The following is a 16,753-nucleotide window of genomic DNA, read 5'->3' on the forward strand; positions in this document are numbered from 1 at the left end:
TTTTCAGTATTAAAATGTTTTTTCTTGGAATAATGTTATTTTTTTTTTGGTCATAAATATTAATATTGATTTCAAGGTTCTTGATTAAACAGATTGCTAGATGCCTAGAAATGGTTTGATCATTTTTCAGTATTAAAATGCATGTTCTTGGAAAAAAGTCATTTATTCTGGTCAAAAAAATAAATCTTGATTAAGGGTTTCCTAAATGGACCCAGAAAGATTTTTATTTTTATGTTCTTTAAAACATTTTTAGCTTCTGGGAATTTGATATTTTCATTAAAGAGTCTTTCTTGATGCTAAATTATTAAATTTTAGTAATGACAAACTGGGATTTTTTTTTTTGCTTGTATAGTGATTGTTGATCTTCAGTTTCTTGATATCTTTATACACATTAGGCATCTATAAATTTGATCATTCATGTGCTTTTTTTTTTTTTTTTTGTAGAATTTAGCTCAAAAAAGACGAAACTTTGTGAACTTAGTATCGATAATGATGTCGAGATCTTACACTAATCTATTTGAACTTGCATCCGGTGTACCATCATCGGGCTTTATTCGGACCGGGAAAAAGCTATCCCGTGTAGCAACCGTGCCAGGGATATTATCAGAACTAGACGATGAAGGTTTTAGCACCGACACCCCGTCATCCGTTTACCAAGAACGGATGATCATTGTTGCCAACCAACTCCCACTTCGGGTCAACAAACAACCCGATGGGAGTTGGGACTTCAGTTGGGATGAAGATTCCCTTCTTTTACAACTCCGAGACGGGCTCGGGAGCGATGTGGAAATCACTTATATCGGTTGTCTTAGAGAAGAAATCGACCCGAAAGAGCAGGATGACGTGGCACAAACCTTGCTTGAAAACTTTAAATGCGTGCCCGCGTTTATCCCTCCTGAGCTTTTCACCAAATTCTATCACGGGTTTTGTAAACAACACTTATGGCCCGTGTTTCATTACATGCTTCCGTTGTCACCAGATCTCGGTGGCCGGTTTGACCGGTCTCTTTGGCAAGCATACGTCTCGGTCAACAAAATATTTGCTGATAAAGTTATGGAAGTGATTAGTCCAGATGAAGACTTTGTGTGGATACATGATTACCATTTGATGGTTTTACCAACCTTTTTAAGAAAAAGATTTAATCGGGTCAAACTCGGGTTTTTCCTTCACAGCCCGTTTCCGTCCTCGGAGATATACCGAACACTGCCCGTTAGAGATGATCTTTTACGGGCCCTTTTGAATTCTGATCTTATCGGGTTCCATACTTTTGACTATGCAAGACATTTTCTTTCTTGTTGTAGTCGGATGCTCGGTTTATCTTATCAGTCTATACGAGGCTATATCGGGCTCGAATACTATGGTCGTACCGTCAGCATCAAGATTTTACCGGTCGGGATTCATTTAAATCAGCTTCGCAAAGTTCTCGATTTACCCAAAACCAAGTTGAAAGTTGCAGAGTTAAGAAGTCAATTTCGAGGTCAAACCGTGTTACTCGGTGTTGATGACATGAACATTTTCAAAGGAATAAGTTTGAAGCTTTTAGCTTATGAGAATTTGCTGACTCAGCATCCGGAAAAACGGGGTAAGGTGGTTTTGGTTCAGATTGCGAACCCGGCTCGTGGTCGGGGTCGGGACGTACTCGAGGTACAGTCAGAGAGTCATACCACTAAAGAAAGAATTAACCGAAACTTTGGTGGGCCCGGTTATGAGCCCGTTATCTTGATCGATAACCCGCTTCAGTTTTACGAGAGGATCGCTTATTATGTGGTTTCCGAGTGTTGTCTTGTTACTGCTGTGCGAGACGGGATGAATTTAATACCGTATGAATACGTTATATGTAGACAAGGAAATGCTAAGCTTGATGAAACTCTAGGGGTAATTCCGTCATTTCCGAAAAAGAGTATGTTAGTTGTCTCGGAATTCATTGGCTGCTCACCGTCTCTAAGCGGGGCCATCCGGGTCAACCCGTGGAATATTGAGGCAGTAGCGGAAGCTATGGATTCTGCATTAGTTTTTTCAGAAACTGAAAAACAAATGAGGCATGAAAAACATTACAGATATGTTAGCACTCATGATGTCGGGTATTGGGCCCGCAGCTTTTGGCAAGATCTCGAAAGATCATGTCGGGATCACGTGAGAAAAAGATGTTGGGGCGTCGGATTCGGGTTAGGGTTCCGGGTTGTTGCATTGGATCCGAACTTCCAGAAGCTTTCGATCGAACGTATAGTTTCGGCTTACAAACGGACTAAAAAACGTGCGGTTTTGGTGGATTATGATGGTACTTTGACACTGAATACTTCAAACAGCACCGGCCCGAGTTCTGAAGTTATAAAAGTAGTGAATAGTTTGTGTCGGGACCCGGATAATGTGGTTTTTGTAGTTAGCGGGAAGGATCGGGCCACATTGACCAAATGGTTTTCACTGTGTAAAGATTTGGGTGTTGCAGCTGAGCATGGTTACTTTTTAAGGTACAAATATTGGCCCGTTTTGTCATATCTAGAGTGCGGATTTACACTCTGTTTTTAACAAATTGTTTGTTTTTGGGTAGAGAAAATAAGGATGCAGAATGGGAAACGTGTGTTGCGGTGTTAGATTTTTACTGGAAACAGATTGCAGAGCCCGTGATGAAGTTATATACCGAAACAACAGACGGGTCAGCCATCGAGACTAAAGAAGGTGGGCTCGTTTGGAATTATCAGTATGCGGACCCGGACTTTGGTTCGTGTCAAGCTAAGGAGCTTTTGGACCATTTAGAAAGTGTTCTTGCTAATGAGCCCGTTACCGTCAAAAGCGGTCAAAACAAAGTTGAAGTTACAACACAAGTTAGCATACTCTTTTCCCTCTTTGTTTGACCTGTAACTATCTATTTTGACCCGAAACGCCTATTGTTTCTTTTTTGAACAGGGGATAAACAAGGGACTTGTTGTGGATCGGCTTTTGACGATAATGAAACAAAAAAATATGGTGCCGGATTTTGTACTTTGCATCAGGGATGATAAGTCGGACGAGGACATGTTTGAAGCAATCACATGCGCAATGGCGGGGCCCACGCTTTCCCCGGTGGCTGAAGTGTTTGCTTGCACAGTTGGCACAAAACCGAGTAAAGCTAAATACTTTCTTGAAGACACAACCGAGATACTGAGAATGTTGCAGGCTCTTTCGGCTGCTTCTGAGCTGCATTCATTAAAGAACATATCGAGTGGTTTTCAGAAAGTTGTCATCGAATAGGGGGCGTTTACGGGACCGACATTGTGAACGTGTTCGTCGCTGCTTGTGAATAGTTATCGTCTTCTCCGAGTTCTTATGTTTAATGTTTAGAACGTGTATGTTAAGTGAAATTGGTGTTATAGAGCATGCAGTTGGTGGGTTGGACCTTGTTAGTAAATAAGTTGACTTTTGATGCTTCAAGTCAAACTTATGAGGTCTTGTATTAGATGACATATAATTACATTGACTCTAAGGTGGTTGACTTTTTAATAATGAATATATTAGAGTTTTATTTGGATTTAATGACTGCATTTTGATATAAAAATTTTACTGCATACTAAGTTGTATCCATTGTTATGTATATTTGGCCTTGATATATACTTTCACTAATATATATTGTAAGCTAAAATAAACCAATACAAAACACCAATGACATACTATCCATAAACCATTAAAACGTCATACGTGTTATATACATTTTCGCCAAATCATACCGACCGTGTGACCCTATATGGCCAGTAAGATATGGTGAAAGTGTATATATGGGCCCACATAATATGTTACGCAAGCTGTAACTAAAACTCGTATAACTTTACTGAAACTGACTGATAATGGGCTCATTCCGAGTGGGCCAGAGGGTGGCCCATTTGTATTTGGGCTTCATCTTTGCCTCGGGTTGCAATTCACAAGTCACAACCTCTATTTCAGTTATTGCACTCGCTGCTAGACGAATAATCGTCTTCAAACAAGTCTTCAGGCGGATCATAAATAATCATGTCAGGAAAAACTTCCAAGAAATCTTGTTTAACCTTTTCCCTTAGTTGCGGATACGGTAAAAGCCCCTTCATGATGACCCGATAAGGCAATGACAGTGGCGGGTCAGGAGCCCGTCTCATTTCATCATATATAGCCATTGCTTCTGATGGCAACCCGCTATCCAGAAAACACCTAATAATGTCACCAAATGTATGCTGATCAAAATGCACCTCTTCGTTCTTTAAATCTTGGCATACTCGTTTAACCTCGTCCACCTTTTTATTTCTTGCGAGCATCATAAGCATGTCCCGGTAAAAGAACATGTCTGGTCGGTACCATATCTCTTTCCGCACCACCTCATATAACTGCACAATCAAATTCAACATTTTTTAAACCAAATTTAAGTGAAACCGAACCGAAATAGCCAAAACTAAATTAAAAACCGACAGCTCAGACTTCCGATTATTAAAATCCCAAATTTTCGGTTCGGTTTTTATTTTGCCAAAAACCGAAAAACCGAAACGAGAAAAACAAAAAATCTGAGTTGAAGTAATTTATAAGAAACTGTAAAAGGGTGTGGGCCAAAAATTTTAGGTCCACACGTGTAAAAATTAATTAACAAAAAAAGGCGCAAATTAATTATTTTGGGTCATTTTCTTTGCTCAAAATTTTCAAGCCGAAATGATAAAACGGAAAAACCCAAAACCAGACCTGTTCTTAAAAAAAAAAACCGAGCAGAGATAACTGTAAATAAAAAAGCGATTTTAAGTGGTTTATGAGAAATTAGTAAATGGTATAGCCTAAGTATTTTAGGTATAAATGTGTAATTAATTAACAAAAAAAAAAAACAAACGCAAATTAATTATTTTGGGCCATTTTCTTTGCCCAAAATTTTCAAGCGGAAATGATAAAACTGAAAAAACCAAAACCAGACCTGTTTCGAAAACTGAAAAACAAAAATAATAATAAAAAAAGATCGAACCAAAGTAACTGAAAAAAAAAAATGATTTTAAGTGGTGTATGAGAAATTAGTAAATGGTGGCCAAAAAATTTTAGGTACAAATGCTTAAAAATCAATTAATCATTAGTTAACAAAAAAATCAGGCCGAAATTAATTATTTTGGGCCTCTTCTTTTCAATAAAAAATATTCAAGCCCAAATGGTAAAACCAAAAAATCCACACATAACCATTTTCGAAAAGTCAAAAGAACTGAATTTTCAGCTTTTGGTTCAGTATGAGCCCAAAACCGACCAACGCATACCCCTAATGGATTCAATCAACCATAATTGAAAAGTAAATAAAGAAGCATATGCACACCTTCATGGATAGAAAGACAAGGTCTTGTCTTTGAAATTCAAAAAGAGCGGAAACAAGGTCGGACTTGAGAAGGCGTGAGACATGTGACTTGATGTAACGGTCAAGTCGAGCCGGCTCGATTCAAGTCTCTTGAGTTCTTTGGCTATAATCAAGCCTTCTTTTCCCATTTCTTTTTTTCTCCTCCATATTGACAATGAGGTTGAGCCCAAGCTCGTGTGATTATAATAAACAGAATCTGATACGGTTCTCAGGTTTGACCAGCCCGTTGACCTTGAAGCTCTTCGCAGAAGAATGGTTCGAGTGTAGTTGAACATACTGATTATTACACCCCTGTTAGAGATTAACACCTGCTAAGTGTCATTCGTTAATCACAAATTATGGTTAAACGGGCCGGGCGGGTCAAGTATAACGAGCTCTGGTCGAATTATTCAAAAGTGTCATTCACTGCCAAAACTATTTGTTTCGGGTCAACCAGAAAAACCCCCCAAAAAAAAAACCATGCTGCGTTTTATACCCTAATAGTGCACGTTCATTCGTTTAATATTCCATCACAGATTCATTCGACTCTTCAATTGGCATTCCATCGTTTCAAGTTCTATGGCTTTTATACTTCTAAATTCTAAACACTTATTTTAATTCTACGAATTTTACAATTTCAATTTCTCTTCCACAGGTTTTGTGTCCGATCGATTTCAAGTTCATCCGATCCCACAGGTTTTGTTCAATCGGTATTTGTTCATATTAAGCAGTTAATGCTGAAAATATCAGATATCAGTTATCGCGTTGGGATATCGGTAACTTTAATATCATGCAGGATTTATATATATGTGTGTGTGTGTGTGTAATAAAGTCGTCCAAATCGCTCGCTGCTCGCTCGGAAATTGCTCGAAAATGCTCGCTTGGTTTTTCACTCGATTGTAAACGAGCCGCTCTGCTCGGTTTGGTTTGTAAACAAGCCAAACAACGAGCAAAGGTTTACTCGGTTCGGCTCGAATATTTTTAATTTATTTTTTATATAATTATATATGAACAAATATATAAATATATAGACAAGACACATAAATATAATATACAAATTTATAAACACTTCAAATTTTCCCAATTCCATCAATTTTATAGTTTTATTTGTTCGCTTCAAGTTTTCAGAATACCAGAAGTTTGTTTACATGTTCATCATATCTCAGTTCAAATATATTTATCATAAAAAATTACAACCTATGACACGTTTATATATAAACTACTAATTTGTTTATAAAATATATCATTTACAACCTTCAAACTTATTTCTTATCTAAATTTTTAAAGTGAAAAAGAAATAAATAATGCTCGAAAATCGCTCGATGCTCGATCGAAAAATGCTCGATTCATTTTCGCTCGGTTTGAATTTCAGCCGTTCGGTTCGGTTCGATTGTAAATGAGCCAAGCAACAAGCAAGCCTTCGTTCGGTTCGGCTCGGCTAGTGAACATCCCTAATATAGCAGTTTAACACTAGCAATTCAGTATTCTCTCCTACTGTTAACAAATTAGCCTTTTGCAACTTGCAAAACACTAACAATTGTAGCAAGTAGCAACATATTAAGACACACAATACTAACTAAAACACTTAAAGATGAAAATTAAGACTTTTAACACTGATATTATTGGTACCGATATTCTAACCGATATTTCACATGAGGACCGACAACCGATATGGACTGCATAGCAATGTTGTTGACACCGGACCGAACCGGGATTCGGTCCACTGGCCAGTCCGGTTTGATCGGTCCGACCGGAAAACTAGACCGGTTGAACCGATTGCCCGCCCATTTTGCTGTCCGATCCGGTTATGAAAACTAACATTGCTGCATAGTGTTCAATTGTTCTCAATACCCGGTCAAATATTTATTATTTTTAGTTTTCTAGTTGAAATACTCAAAACCCGAATAACCCGTGAGAGATTAGGGTCGGGTTTCGGTTCTAAATTAAAGTTTTCAAACCCAAGGAAGCCGACCTAAGAAACCCGAAAACTAGTTGTCACAAAATAACGGTGATAAATGAATAATGAGAATTTGATGTACTGACTGACCTGCTACGGTTAGGCGATTAAGGAGGCTGAGCACCGGCGATTAGAAGGTTCAATTGCAGCCTTGCAGGCCGGTGAGGCTCGTTTGGGATGAAACTATTGGGTCATTTTCAGTTAATGGGCTAGGCCCAGTTTGCCACTATCATAACATTCGAACTTCTAACAATATTATGTGGTTAGGGTAGACTTGAGCTCGGCTCGTTTATCTTACACAGAGCTCGAGCTCGAGTTTGGCTTGTTTCGAGTGCTATTTTCAAAGCTCGACCTCGGCCCGTGAGTAAATTCTCAAGCTCGAGCTCAGCTCGTTTACCATTTATCAATTATTTTTATATAATTATAATCATATATATATATACCCCTTTACATTTCTCGAATCCATGGATATAATCCCAATAGTTATATTTATAAGTTTGCCTGTCAGTTGTTTCGGGATATATGAATTCCCTTTCTTTTAGCGTACTTAACCCTCATTTTTGAGGAGGTATAATTATTTTTATAAAAACTTTACTAAAATTATACATATTTCTTTCTTTCTCTCCGGGATAAAAGCATCTTATTTCTGCAGTTTCTGTAAGTCGCATAATATTTTCATAATATTGCCGTGTTTTGCAAGTTGCTACAATTGCAAAACACTAACAATTGTAGCAGTTTAACAGCCCGATTTGTGCACCACTAAATTAGTGAGTAATATGTCACAATCCTAATTAATGGAATTTAACAAAATAATTTCATGCTTAATGATATTCAAGATATGCAAATGTAAAATGTAATATGAGTTTTCTGGTTTTCTGATAGAATGTGAGTTGTAATTATTATTACCTTGTTAACGTAGAATCATGGTTGTTTATATTAAATGAAAGACTATGTTAACTATTTATGCAATGCAATTGCCAAAGTTTATTGGAATCATTGATATCTTTTCAATTATCGATCTTTATGTATTTGTCACATTATTCTGATTAATGTGCAACATTAATTATATAAATATCCTAAAAACTTTCAAAAATCAAATTTTCACATATCTTTTCCATCAGGTGAATCAAGTCATATAAATGTTCTTATCTTGAACTGCTTGTTTCTTTTTTCTTATTTGTGGCATATTCTTCTTTACGTTCAAATATAAAATAAGTTGACTTTCATATATAATAAATTAATAGTGGTTTGAGAGTATCTTTATAGCTAATTAATAACTTTGATATTTATGTACGTAGTGTTTGTGTTTGGTATACATGAATTATAAATAATAAATGGAATATAATGCACCATTGTAAATAATAATAAAATGTATTTGATTGGCTAATTATTCTTTTACATAAATAACACTTCAAAATCTTTCATGTGTTCTTGTGTGTTTGTTTTTTTTTTCATCACCACCGCCACCAACACTAGCCACTGTCACCACCACCACCACCATCGACTATCATCACCGGCACCAACACCAACGACCACCACTACCTTTGACCACCACCGGTCACCACCAAATATATCGTTGTGATGTGCTTATTTGATTTACATTTTGATAAAAATAATATTAAAAATTGAACGGGTCAAATATAGTTATTTTTTTCATTTTCTTTTGCTTTACCACTGGTGTTGAATTTATTGAAATCAGTACCGATATTTATTTTTATGGATTTTTATCGATGTAGAAAACGTATCTATATCTTTTGAGCATATCACGACATTATATTTTGGACATTCTATTTCATTTGCTATTCTGCTATATCAAATGCATGTACCGTACATGCGTACATATGTAACATATACCATGACAAACCAAACCGAACTGATTACCACCAAAGTCTCAACACAACTCACATGGAAATCCACTAATTTAATATCAATAAGTTATAAAGATCACTGGTTTCTATTTTTTAAATATGCATTTAATAAGCACATGAATAAACTATAGAGTTTTACCCAATTAAGGTATTTGATATGTTTTTTTTCCCCTTCTGGCAAGTATTATAGTGAATCACATTTGGTGCCTTTCTAAAGCGTAACTCTACATAATAAAGTCATTAATAAATATTCTTTGTACTGTTTAATATAGTACTTATTCGTCAAAAGAGAATATATTTAGGTTTAGGGGCATATCAAAATGCAAACTGACTCCTTTATAAATAAATAAACTAGAATGAAAAAAATATATATTCTATGTAGGATGTAACATTTAACTGTGAAAAAAAATATTCGGGTTGGAAAAAAAATACTTGTGCCACTTTTCTATATGTTTGTTGTGAAAAAAACAAATTATTACTGAGACTTGTTATTTGAAATGAACAAAATATTCTTCGTAGGGTGTAACATTTAGCTGTTCAAAAAACTAAATAAATAAATAAACAAAATATTGTATTTAAATTATTTGTAAATGATATAGAGATTAAGCATTAACCATTTTTAAATTTTTTTAACTTGAGTATTTGTTTAATAACTTTTAACATAATTAACAACATTTTTCATTTAGTTTTGTCACCGATCTAAATAATTTATAGCTAACATATTGTTCAACTGTAATTTTTTTATAGATTGCATTTAATATATTTATAGGTTGTCAACTTGTTATCCGAGCTAGTGAATATTATAAAGGCGTAAACTTTAAAGAAGTCAAAAAAATCTCTTTATGTATGAATGTATCCCACATTTATAAGAGAATAAAATTGTGTCAAATATAGTATCTATAAAAGAGTGCACATGTCAAATATTCATGTGGAAAGAAAGTGACACAAGAGAACATGTTTAAAACCAGTGGCATGTATAAAGTATAAAAAATATTTAACAATATTATTAAACTTATCTAATAAAAGTTGTAAATGTAAACTTGTTACATTTTTGGCACCGGTACCTACTAGCCACATACTCATTCCAAATGTTTATGGCTACATTGTATATAATAAGTGATGAAACCAAAACTAAAGAAAACTATATTATAACCAGCAGTAAAAATTTGTACGTTAAAATAATGGCTAGTGAAACAAAAACCTTTTTTTAATGGGTGAAACCAAAACTTTTTTAAATGGGTTAAACCTAATTAAAACTTTTTTATCTTGGTTTGTTGGTATCTACACCGTTTTAGAGCCAACCAACTTTGGTTTATCTGGAACAAGAGAAACTGAATATTTGAGGTGTCAGTAGTAAGGTATCAAGTTTAAATTCAATTCTATTTATGTTTTACTATAATGGGTCTTTGGGTTACGGGTTTTTTCTGAAAGTCTAAAACAGAGAATGATAGGCTTGGCTACCCAACACTGTATGTGAGTGGCATATGCATAAGATCACATTTTACCATTGGTTTATCTCGAATAGCCAGACTTTATTCAACCAAATCCACACCTTATGAGAGAGAAAGAGAGACAAGTGTCCAACATAAAATGTGATACTTATCTTTTATTTATTTTTATACATCTTACTATTACATCACCACACTTCTTTACCTTTCATTACATTTTTCAAACTTTTTAATTACCACATATCATTTTCAACCATTTTAATTTTAATACAAACAATATTTTCTTATTAAAAAAAATTACATAACACTAAAATAAAAAAAAAAAACACATCACTTCAAATTGAAAATCATAGACGTAAAATTAAAAAATAATTAAATATATATATATATTTGAGTTGTGCAAATATGTTCCACTAAAGTTCGATGATAACTACAAATCCATCTTCTAATCATCACCATTTTAATCACGATATTTACAACCAGATAATGAAGTAGTGCGTAAAAATATGAGAGTTAAAGATACACATTTATTGAACGTAGAAAAGTTATTTTTTAAAAACACGACCGTTAAAAGTCTTTATTATGCCAGAAGCACCACCCAGTCACCCACTGCCATAGATAGGCGGGTGGTGTTTCTGGCGGTGTTGTTGGTCCGCCTAACCCGTCAGCGTGATGTAGGGGAGTGTAATGCATGTTCCATGAGAATGAAATAGAGAGAGATGAGGTTTGAAAATAGATTTGAGGATATGTATGCATGTAAATTTGCCATAGATAGAACATGTTGTCATGAATTGATGTGGAAATTTAATTGAATGTAACGACCCAAGTGTAAAGTGGGTCCCACTTGTATTAGAAAATGGGTAAAAAGTCTTCAAATTTACGTCACTTTAAGAAATAAAGGTAAGAATTTATTAAATTTGGCATGTGAAATTCATGTAAATTATGACATGTGGAAATGAAAGCAAAATAAGCAATGGTTTAAAAATCAGTATGTTACTCGTTTAGTTAAAAAATGATGTAATCGACTGAACCGGAATGTACTGGGAGATTTAACCGAGTTAAATAATTTATCTTATGCCTTATAAATCAATATAAATACTATTTTAATTCAAAAATAACCTAAAAATACATTAATAAATATCACACTTGAACCAAATATCACACATAAATAATGATCGAGTCAGACAAAAAGTTTGTACTTTGTATACGAAATTAGTCAATTACATATATGTAAATAAACCAACATCGGATCTGCATGATATAAATTGGTTGATTAACGAATTGTCATTTATCGTGTTACCCAATACCGGACTCTAACTACCAGTTGCCTTATGAAAATCCGGTATAACCGGTTCAACCGACCGGCACGTACCGGTTTTTAAAACATTGAAAAAAAGATTCCAACTCAATTAGTATGGATGTTATGATCAGACATCTTGACCTTTAAAAGATCATTTGACAAACCTGTGACATCTGCCTTGATCCGACCCGACCCAGGTACCCGTTTCTCTGACCCGATCTCCTTTTATGATTTAATATTTATTTATACTTATATTTTACTTTTAATAATAATAATGTATTTTCCTTCCCGCCTCTTTCTCTCTCTTTCTTTCCGCCGTCCCGTCCCTCTCCTTCTCTCTTTCCGCCTTCTTTTCCCTCTTGTCGCCGTCCCGCCCTTACGCCTTGTTTCCCTCTTTTTCTTCTAACTCTTTGCTTGTCCTTTGTTCCTTCCCGCCTAAGGTTGTCTGCGCAGCTCCACTCCAAGGAATCCTGCGTGAAGACCACCTGTTTCAGCGATTCGCGAGACGAACTCTTCTCGCAGCGCGCTTAGGATTTGTAATTCTTCTCGCAGCGCGCTAAGAACGGTAGTTATTCCCGCGACGCGCTAAGGATTTGTAGTTCTTCTCGCAGCGCGCTAAGAATCGTAGTTCATCCCTCGACGCGCGAAGAATTATAGTTCTCCCCGCGGCGCGCTAGGAATTTTAGTTCCTCCCGCGGCGCGCTAAGAAATGTGATTCTTCCCGCGACGCGTTAAGGTTGGTTCTGTCTGCCTTCGCGCTCGCGCACTTTTGCCTTCGCGCTCCAGCCTTCTCGCGCTAAACCCTTTGAGTTTTCTTCTGTTTAATCTAGCCGTTTGCTTTTGTGATGTCTTATCTTTTGAGCTGTTGACCTAATCTGCTTTATGTCTGAAAAGTTGCTTTCGGCGCAGCATGCGCACCAACCCCATTGGTTGGCAGATAAAGTGACTGACATAATCTTTTGAGATCTGCTTTTGCCATGCTTGACCAGTACCTTTTTCTGAACCGCCCATGCCTTTTTACTGTTCCCTGTCAGCCTTTTTCTCTTTTTCCTTGCTGCCATATCTTTTGATATCTTTTGCTTTTGGAATCTTTTGCTTTTTGAGATCTTTTCCCCTTTTTCTAGGGATTGTGTTCCCTAGGGTTTCTCTATAAATAATAGTATTATTTTTCCTAACACTACGCACACAAAACACTTAATCTCTCCTGTTCTCCTTGCTCTCTCTCTGCCGCCTCCCTCTCCGCCTCCGTCTTCCTCCCTGTTCTGTCCTGCTCTTCCGGTAATATATATATATTATATAATAATTTACTTATTAATTGTGCTAACTTATAATCAAGACTTAAAACAAATCATTAAAACAATAATCTTTAATTATAGGTTAACTGGTGCTTGTTTAAAGTTGGTTCTTGCTTTATCTTACACCGCACCGTTTATCAAGTGAGTAATCTCGTACCTAATCCCTTTTTATTTTTAATGTTTTGGGATGTTCATGTGTTCATACAAACTTAGAGTCTTAAACTTGTTTATGAACTTTAGTCGCGCAGTATCCCATGTGTTGAGGACGTTTACTTGGCTGTTTATTTGTATGTGTGTATCATTAACCGCTTTGTTCGGCCTATTCCGAAGTTTTCATGGATCCATTAGATGAACACGGGAGACCTATCGTTTACGGTTTTCTTGTTTTACACTTGCACAGATGTTTTCTCGTTTTTGTGCTCAATTGGGAGCACGGATTGAACTATGAACTATGAGCTATGATCTATCTAGGCTTGATCACAATCTGATTGCACCCTTGTTAAACACCAGACATACACGTGTTGCGCGCAGATTTATTGTTATCTATGTATTGTATTAAACTTGATTTCTCACCAACACGCAAGTGTTTGACGTTTATTTTAACACATGTTCAGGTTTGCAGTAGCTGTTTTGGAGCTTGTGGACACATAGGACGTTTTTTACTTTTGGACCTAGATTAAAATGTATCAAGACAAATTATTGCTGTTCGAATATTTTGATTTATAATATATTGATTTATGTTGGATTATTTATATCTTATGTATACGTTGCGCATGCGTGAATGAATATATTTATTAAATATTGACACCCAATAGTGTCACGAGTAATGAAACAATATGTGGCGCCCCGATGTATAATCCGCCTTTGGTCGGGGTGTTACAGATTGGTATCAGAGCTCGTTGACTTTAGGATAGGTGGTTAGACGTAACGGCCTAGAATACCTAAGAGTCCCTTCTCGCGCATGAGAGAAATCTCATGTTTGCGCGCTTATTGTTAATTACTCGTTATTTATGAATATGCTCGCGCTTGCGCAGTATATGATTTTATGTTTTATTCCGCGATATTTCGATTTTTGCTGAATTTCGATTTTTATTGATTTTTCTTACATATTCGTTTGTTGGATTTGAAAATCCGAAAAGTCATGGTGATACATGAATAGTTGATTTTCAATTTCCATTTACGATTATGTTCTGAGGTTGGAGACTTGAAAAGTCATGGTGATACATGAATTGTCAACCTCCAATACTCATTTTCTTGTATGTTTTATATTGAAGATTGAAAAGTCATGGTGATACATGAATCGTCAATCTCCAATACTCGTTTGCTCGTATATTTTAAGTTGGGAATTCGGAAGGTCATGGTGATACATGAATTGTCGATTCTTGATTCGAGTTTGTTACCTTTATTAAGTTTGCATTTAGGGTCATTTATTTTACTTTAACTTTTAACAGTAACTGACTCCGTGAAACCAAGCTTTATAAGATTAAAACTTTGCGCTAAAACCAAGATATTAACTAAAATTAAAACTTTTATAGAATGCCTCCGCTATCTCGCCGATTTCAGAGAAGAGAAACCTCGCGCATGCGTAGACAGCAACGTTCCCAAGAAATGGCCGCCGCGATAGCCCAAGCCTTGAGCCAAAACAATACCTCCAGTTATAACATTAAGTCCTTTAACGCGGGTAACCCTCCGAAGTTCACAGGTCTTGAAGGAGCCACCGTGATGCTCCAATGGCTCGAGAAGATTGAAAACACTTTCCTCCACACCCAATGCCCCTCAGACAGACGAACCCTATATGCTTCCAGTGTCCTGGAATCTAGAGCGCTTACATGGTGGAATGGAGTAGCTCATGCGCGTGGCGCAGAGGCTGCTTCTAGCATGACATGGGAGGAATTCAAGGAAATTCTGACGCGAGAATTCTGCCCTCCAAACGAAATTAAGCGCCTAGAGGAGGAATTCTGGAACTTGAAGCAATACAGCGGTGAAGCGCGCGAGTACGCGACGCGCTTCCACGAGCTAAGCTTACTGGTCCCTCACCTTGTTACCCCTTCCCGCCGAGCGATCGAGAAATTCCTTGGGGGTCTCCCCATGGAAATTCAAGATTCTGTATGGGCCAGAAACCCAGTTACCCTCTCTGACGCCATCGAGTTGGCCGCTGTGCTCAGCGACAACCATGTCAGAGCAGGAACCCTGTTCCTGCGGGGAGCTGAGAAGACCAAACCCACCAAAACTGTCCCTGAACCAACAGAAACCAAACCAGAACCCTCAAACCGTAACAACCTCAAGCGCAGGCGCAAGGCCTATGCGCTTACCAACCCGCCCATTGCCCAGCAACCCATCTACCAACCTCCAGTTTACGCGCCTAACCCACTGTCAACCTACCCAACACCTCCTGTAGTCCACAACTATGCCTTAACCAATCCAGCACTCCCTGCCCCGCCACCTAAGTAACCTTACACAGGAAACCAACCCTTTTGCCCAACCTGTAGACTTCACCACCCAACCCAAACCCCGTGTCGTCAATGTAACCGATGTGGCCGCGTTGGTCACTCTGCTGAGTTCTGTAGGATCCTTCCCGCCAACCCAATTGCGCAAACACCACCAGTCTACCCGCAGAACCCACAACCAACCTACCAAAACCCACGGCCCAGGTCGTGCTTTAACTGCGGTGATCCCAGTCATTTCCGGAACGCGTGCCCGAGACTACAAGTGCAAATCACACAAGCGAATCCGGTGAACCAGATTTCGAACCAAGTGACGCGTGGACGAGCTTTTAACATAACCGCGCACCAAGCGCAAGCGAATAATGACGTAGTTAATGGTACATTTTTGCTTAACGGATTTTATGCTTCTGTACTTTTTGATACTGGCGCCGATCGAAGTTTTATCTCTCGCGCCTTCGAGCAGAAGCTTGCGCGACCGCGCGATAACTTAAAAGAAAATTTTTCAGTTGAATTGGCTAACGGTGAAACTGTTTTAATTAACTCTGTGATTAAAAATTGCACGCTTAACCTTAACGAAAACGATTTCCTGATCGACCTCATCCCCATGCCTCTTGGAAGCTTTGATGTTATCATTGGTATGGACTGGCTCTCGAATAATCGCGCCGAAGTTATTTGCGCCAAGAAGTTGATTCGCATTCCTCGAGAAAATGGTGATCTTCACATCTACGGCGAAAAACCCTCCAGTGGTCTTAAGCTTATGTCTTGCGCCGAAGCCCAAAGACTCATACGGAAGAAGTGTGTTGCATTTTTAGCCCATGTGGTTAAACCCGATGAAGGAAAGAAGAAGCTTCGCGATATCCCTGTTGTGCGCGATTTCCCTGAAGTTTTTCCTGATGATCTTCCTGGTATCTGTGACATCTGCCCCGATCCGACCCGACCCAGGTACCCGTTTCTCTGACCCGATCTCTTTCTTTTATGATTTAATATTTATTTATACTTATATTATACTTTTAATAATAATAATATATATTTTCCTTCCCGCCTCTCTCTCTCTTTCTCTCCGCCGTCCCGTCCCTCTCCTTCTCTCTTTCCGCCTTGTTTCCCTCTTTTTTTAACTCTTTGCTTGTCCTTTGTTCCTTCCC

General features: G+C 37.4%; 1 protein-coding gene and 1 pseudogene across 2 annotated transcripts; one reads left to right on the forward strand and one right to left on the reverse strand.

The window, feature by feature from the left end:
- The first annotated feature begins 440 nt into the window (after positions 1–440).
- LOC143634837 (alpha,alpha-trehalose-phosphate synthase [UDP-forming] 5-like) lies at positions 441–3,247 on the forward strand. The gene is made up of 3 exons (XM_077102817.1): positions 441–2,468; positions 2,549–2,822; positions 2,905–3,247. Exons 1-3 carry the CDS (start codon positions 490–492, stop codon positions 3,226–3,228), a joined length of 2,577 nt encoding a protein of 858 aa, XP_076958932.1. The 5' UTR covers positions 441–489; the 3' UTR covers positions 3,229–3,247.
- A 652-nt stretch (positions 3,248–3,899) lies between these two features.
- On the reverse strand, positions 3,900–5,659 carry LOC143634838 (pentatricopeptide repeat-containing protein At1g62350-like; annotated as a pseudogene). Its single transcript, XR_013153937.1, has 2 exons — positions 5,282–5,659; positions 3,900–4,328 (listed from the first exon to the last, which is right to left on the reverse strand). The product of XR_013153937.1 is annotated as a pentatricopeptide repeat-containing protein At1g62350-like (transcript).
- Positions 5,660–16,753: the final 11,094 nt, after the last annotated feature.

The sequence above is a fragment of the Bidens hawaiensis genome, unplaced genomic scaffold, assembly GCF_021521415.1.
Source record: "Bidens hawaiensis isolate Kalapana, Puna unplaced genomic scaffold, B.hawaiensis_p1.1 tig00007248_1, whole genome shotgun sequence".
NCBI classification, from domain to species: Eukaryota; Viridiplantae; Streptophyta; class Magnoliopsida; order Asterales; family Asteraceae; genus Bidens; species Bidens hawaiensis.

Excerpts from the sequence above, each read along its gene's own strand:
- LOC143634837 (XM_077102817.1), top strand. The coding sequence starts at position 490 with ATGATGTCGAGATCTTACACTAATCTATTTGAACTTGCATCCGGTGTA. Across the intron at positions 2,469-2,548 it reads GAGCATGGTTACTTTTTAAG|AGAAAATAAGGATGCAGAAT; the intron begins GTACAAATATTG and ends GTTTTTGGGTAG. Across the intron at positions 2,823-2,904 it reads AAGTTGAAGTTACAACACAA|GGGATAAACAAGGGACTTGT; the intron begins GTTAGCATACTC and ends TTTTTTGAACAG.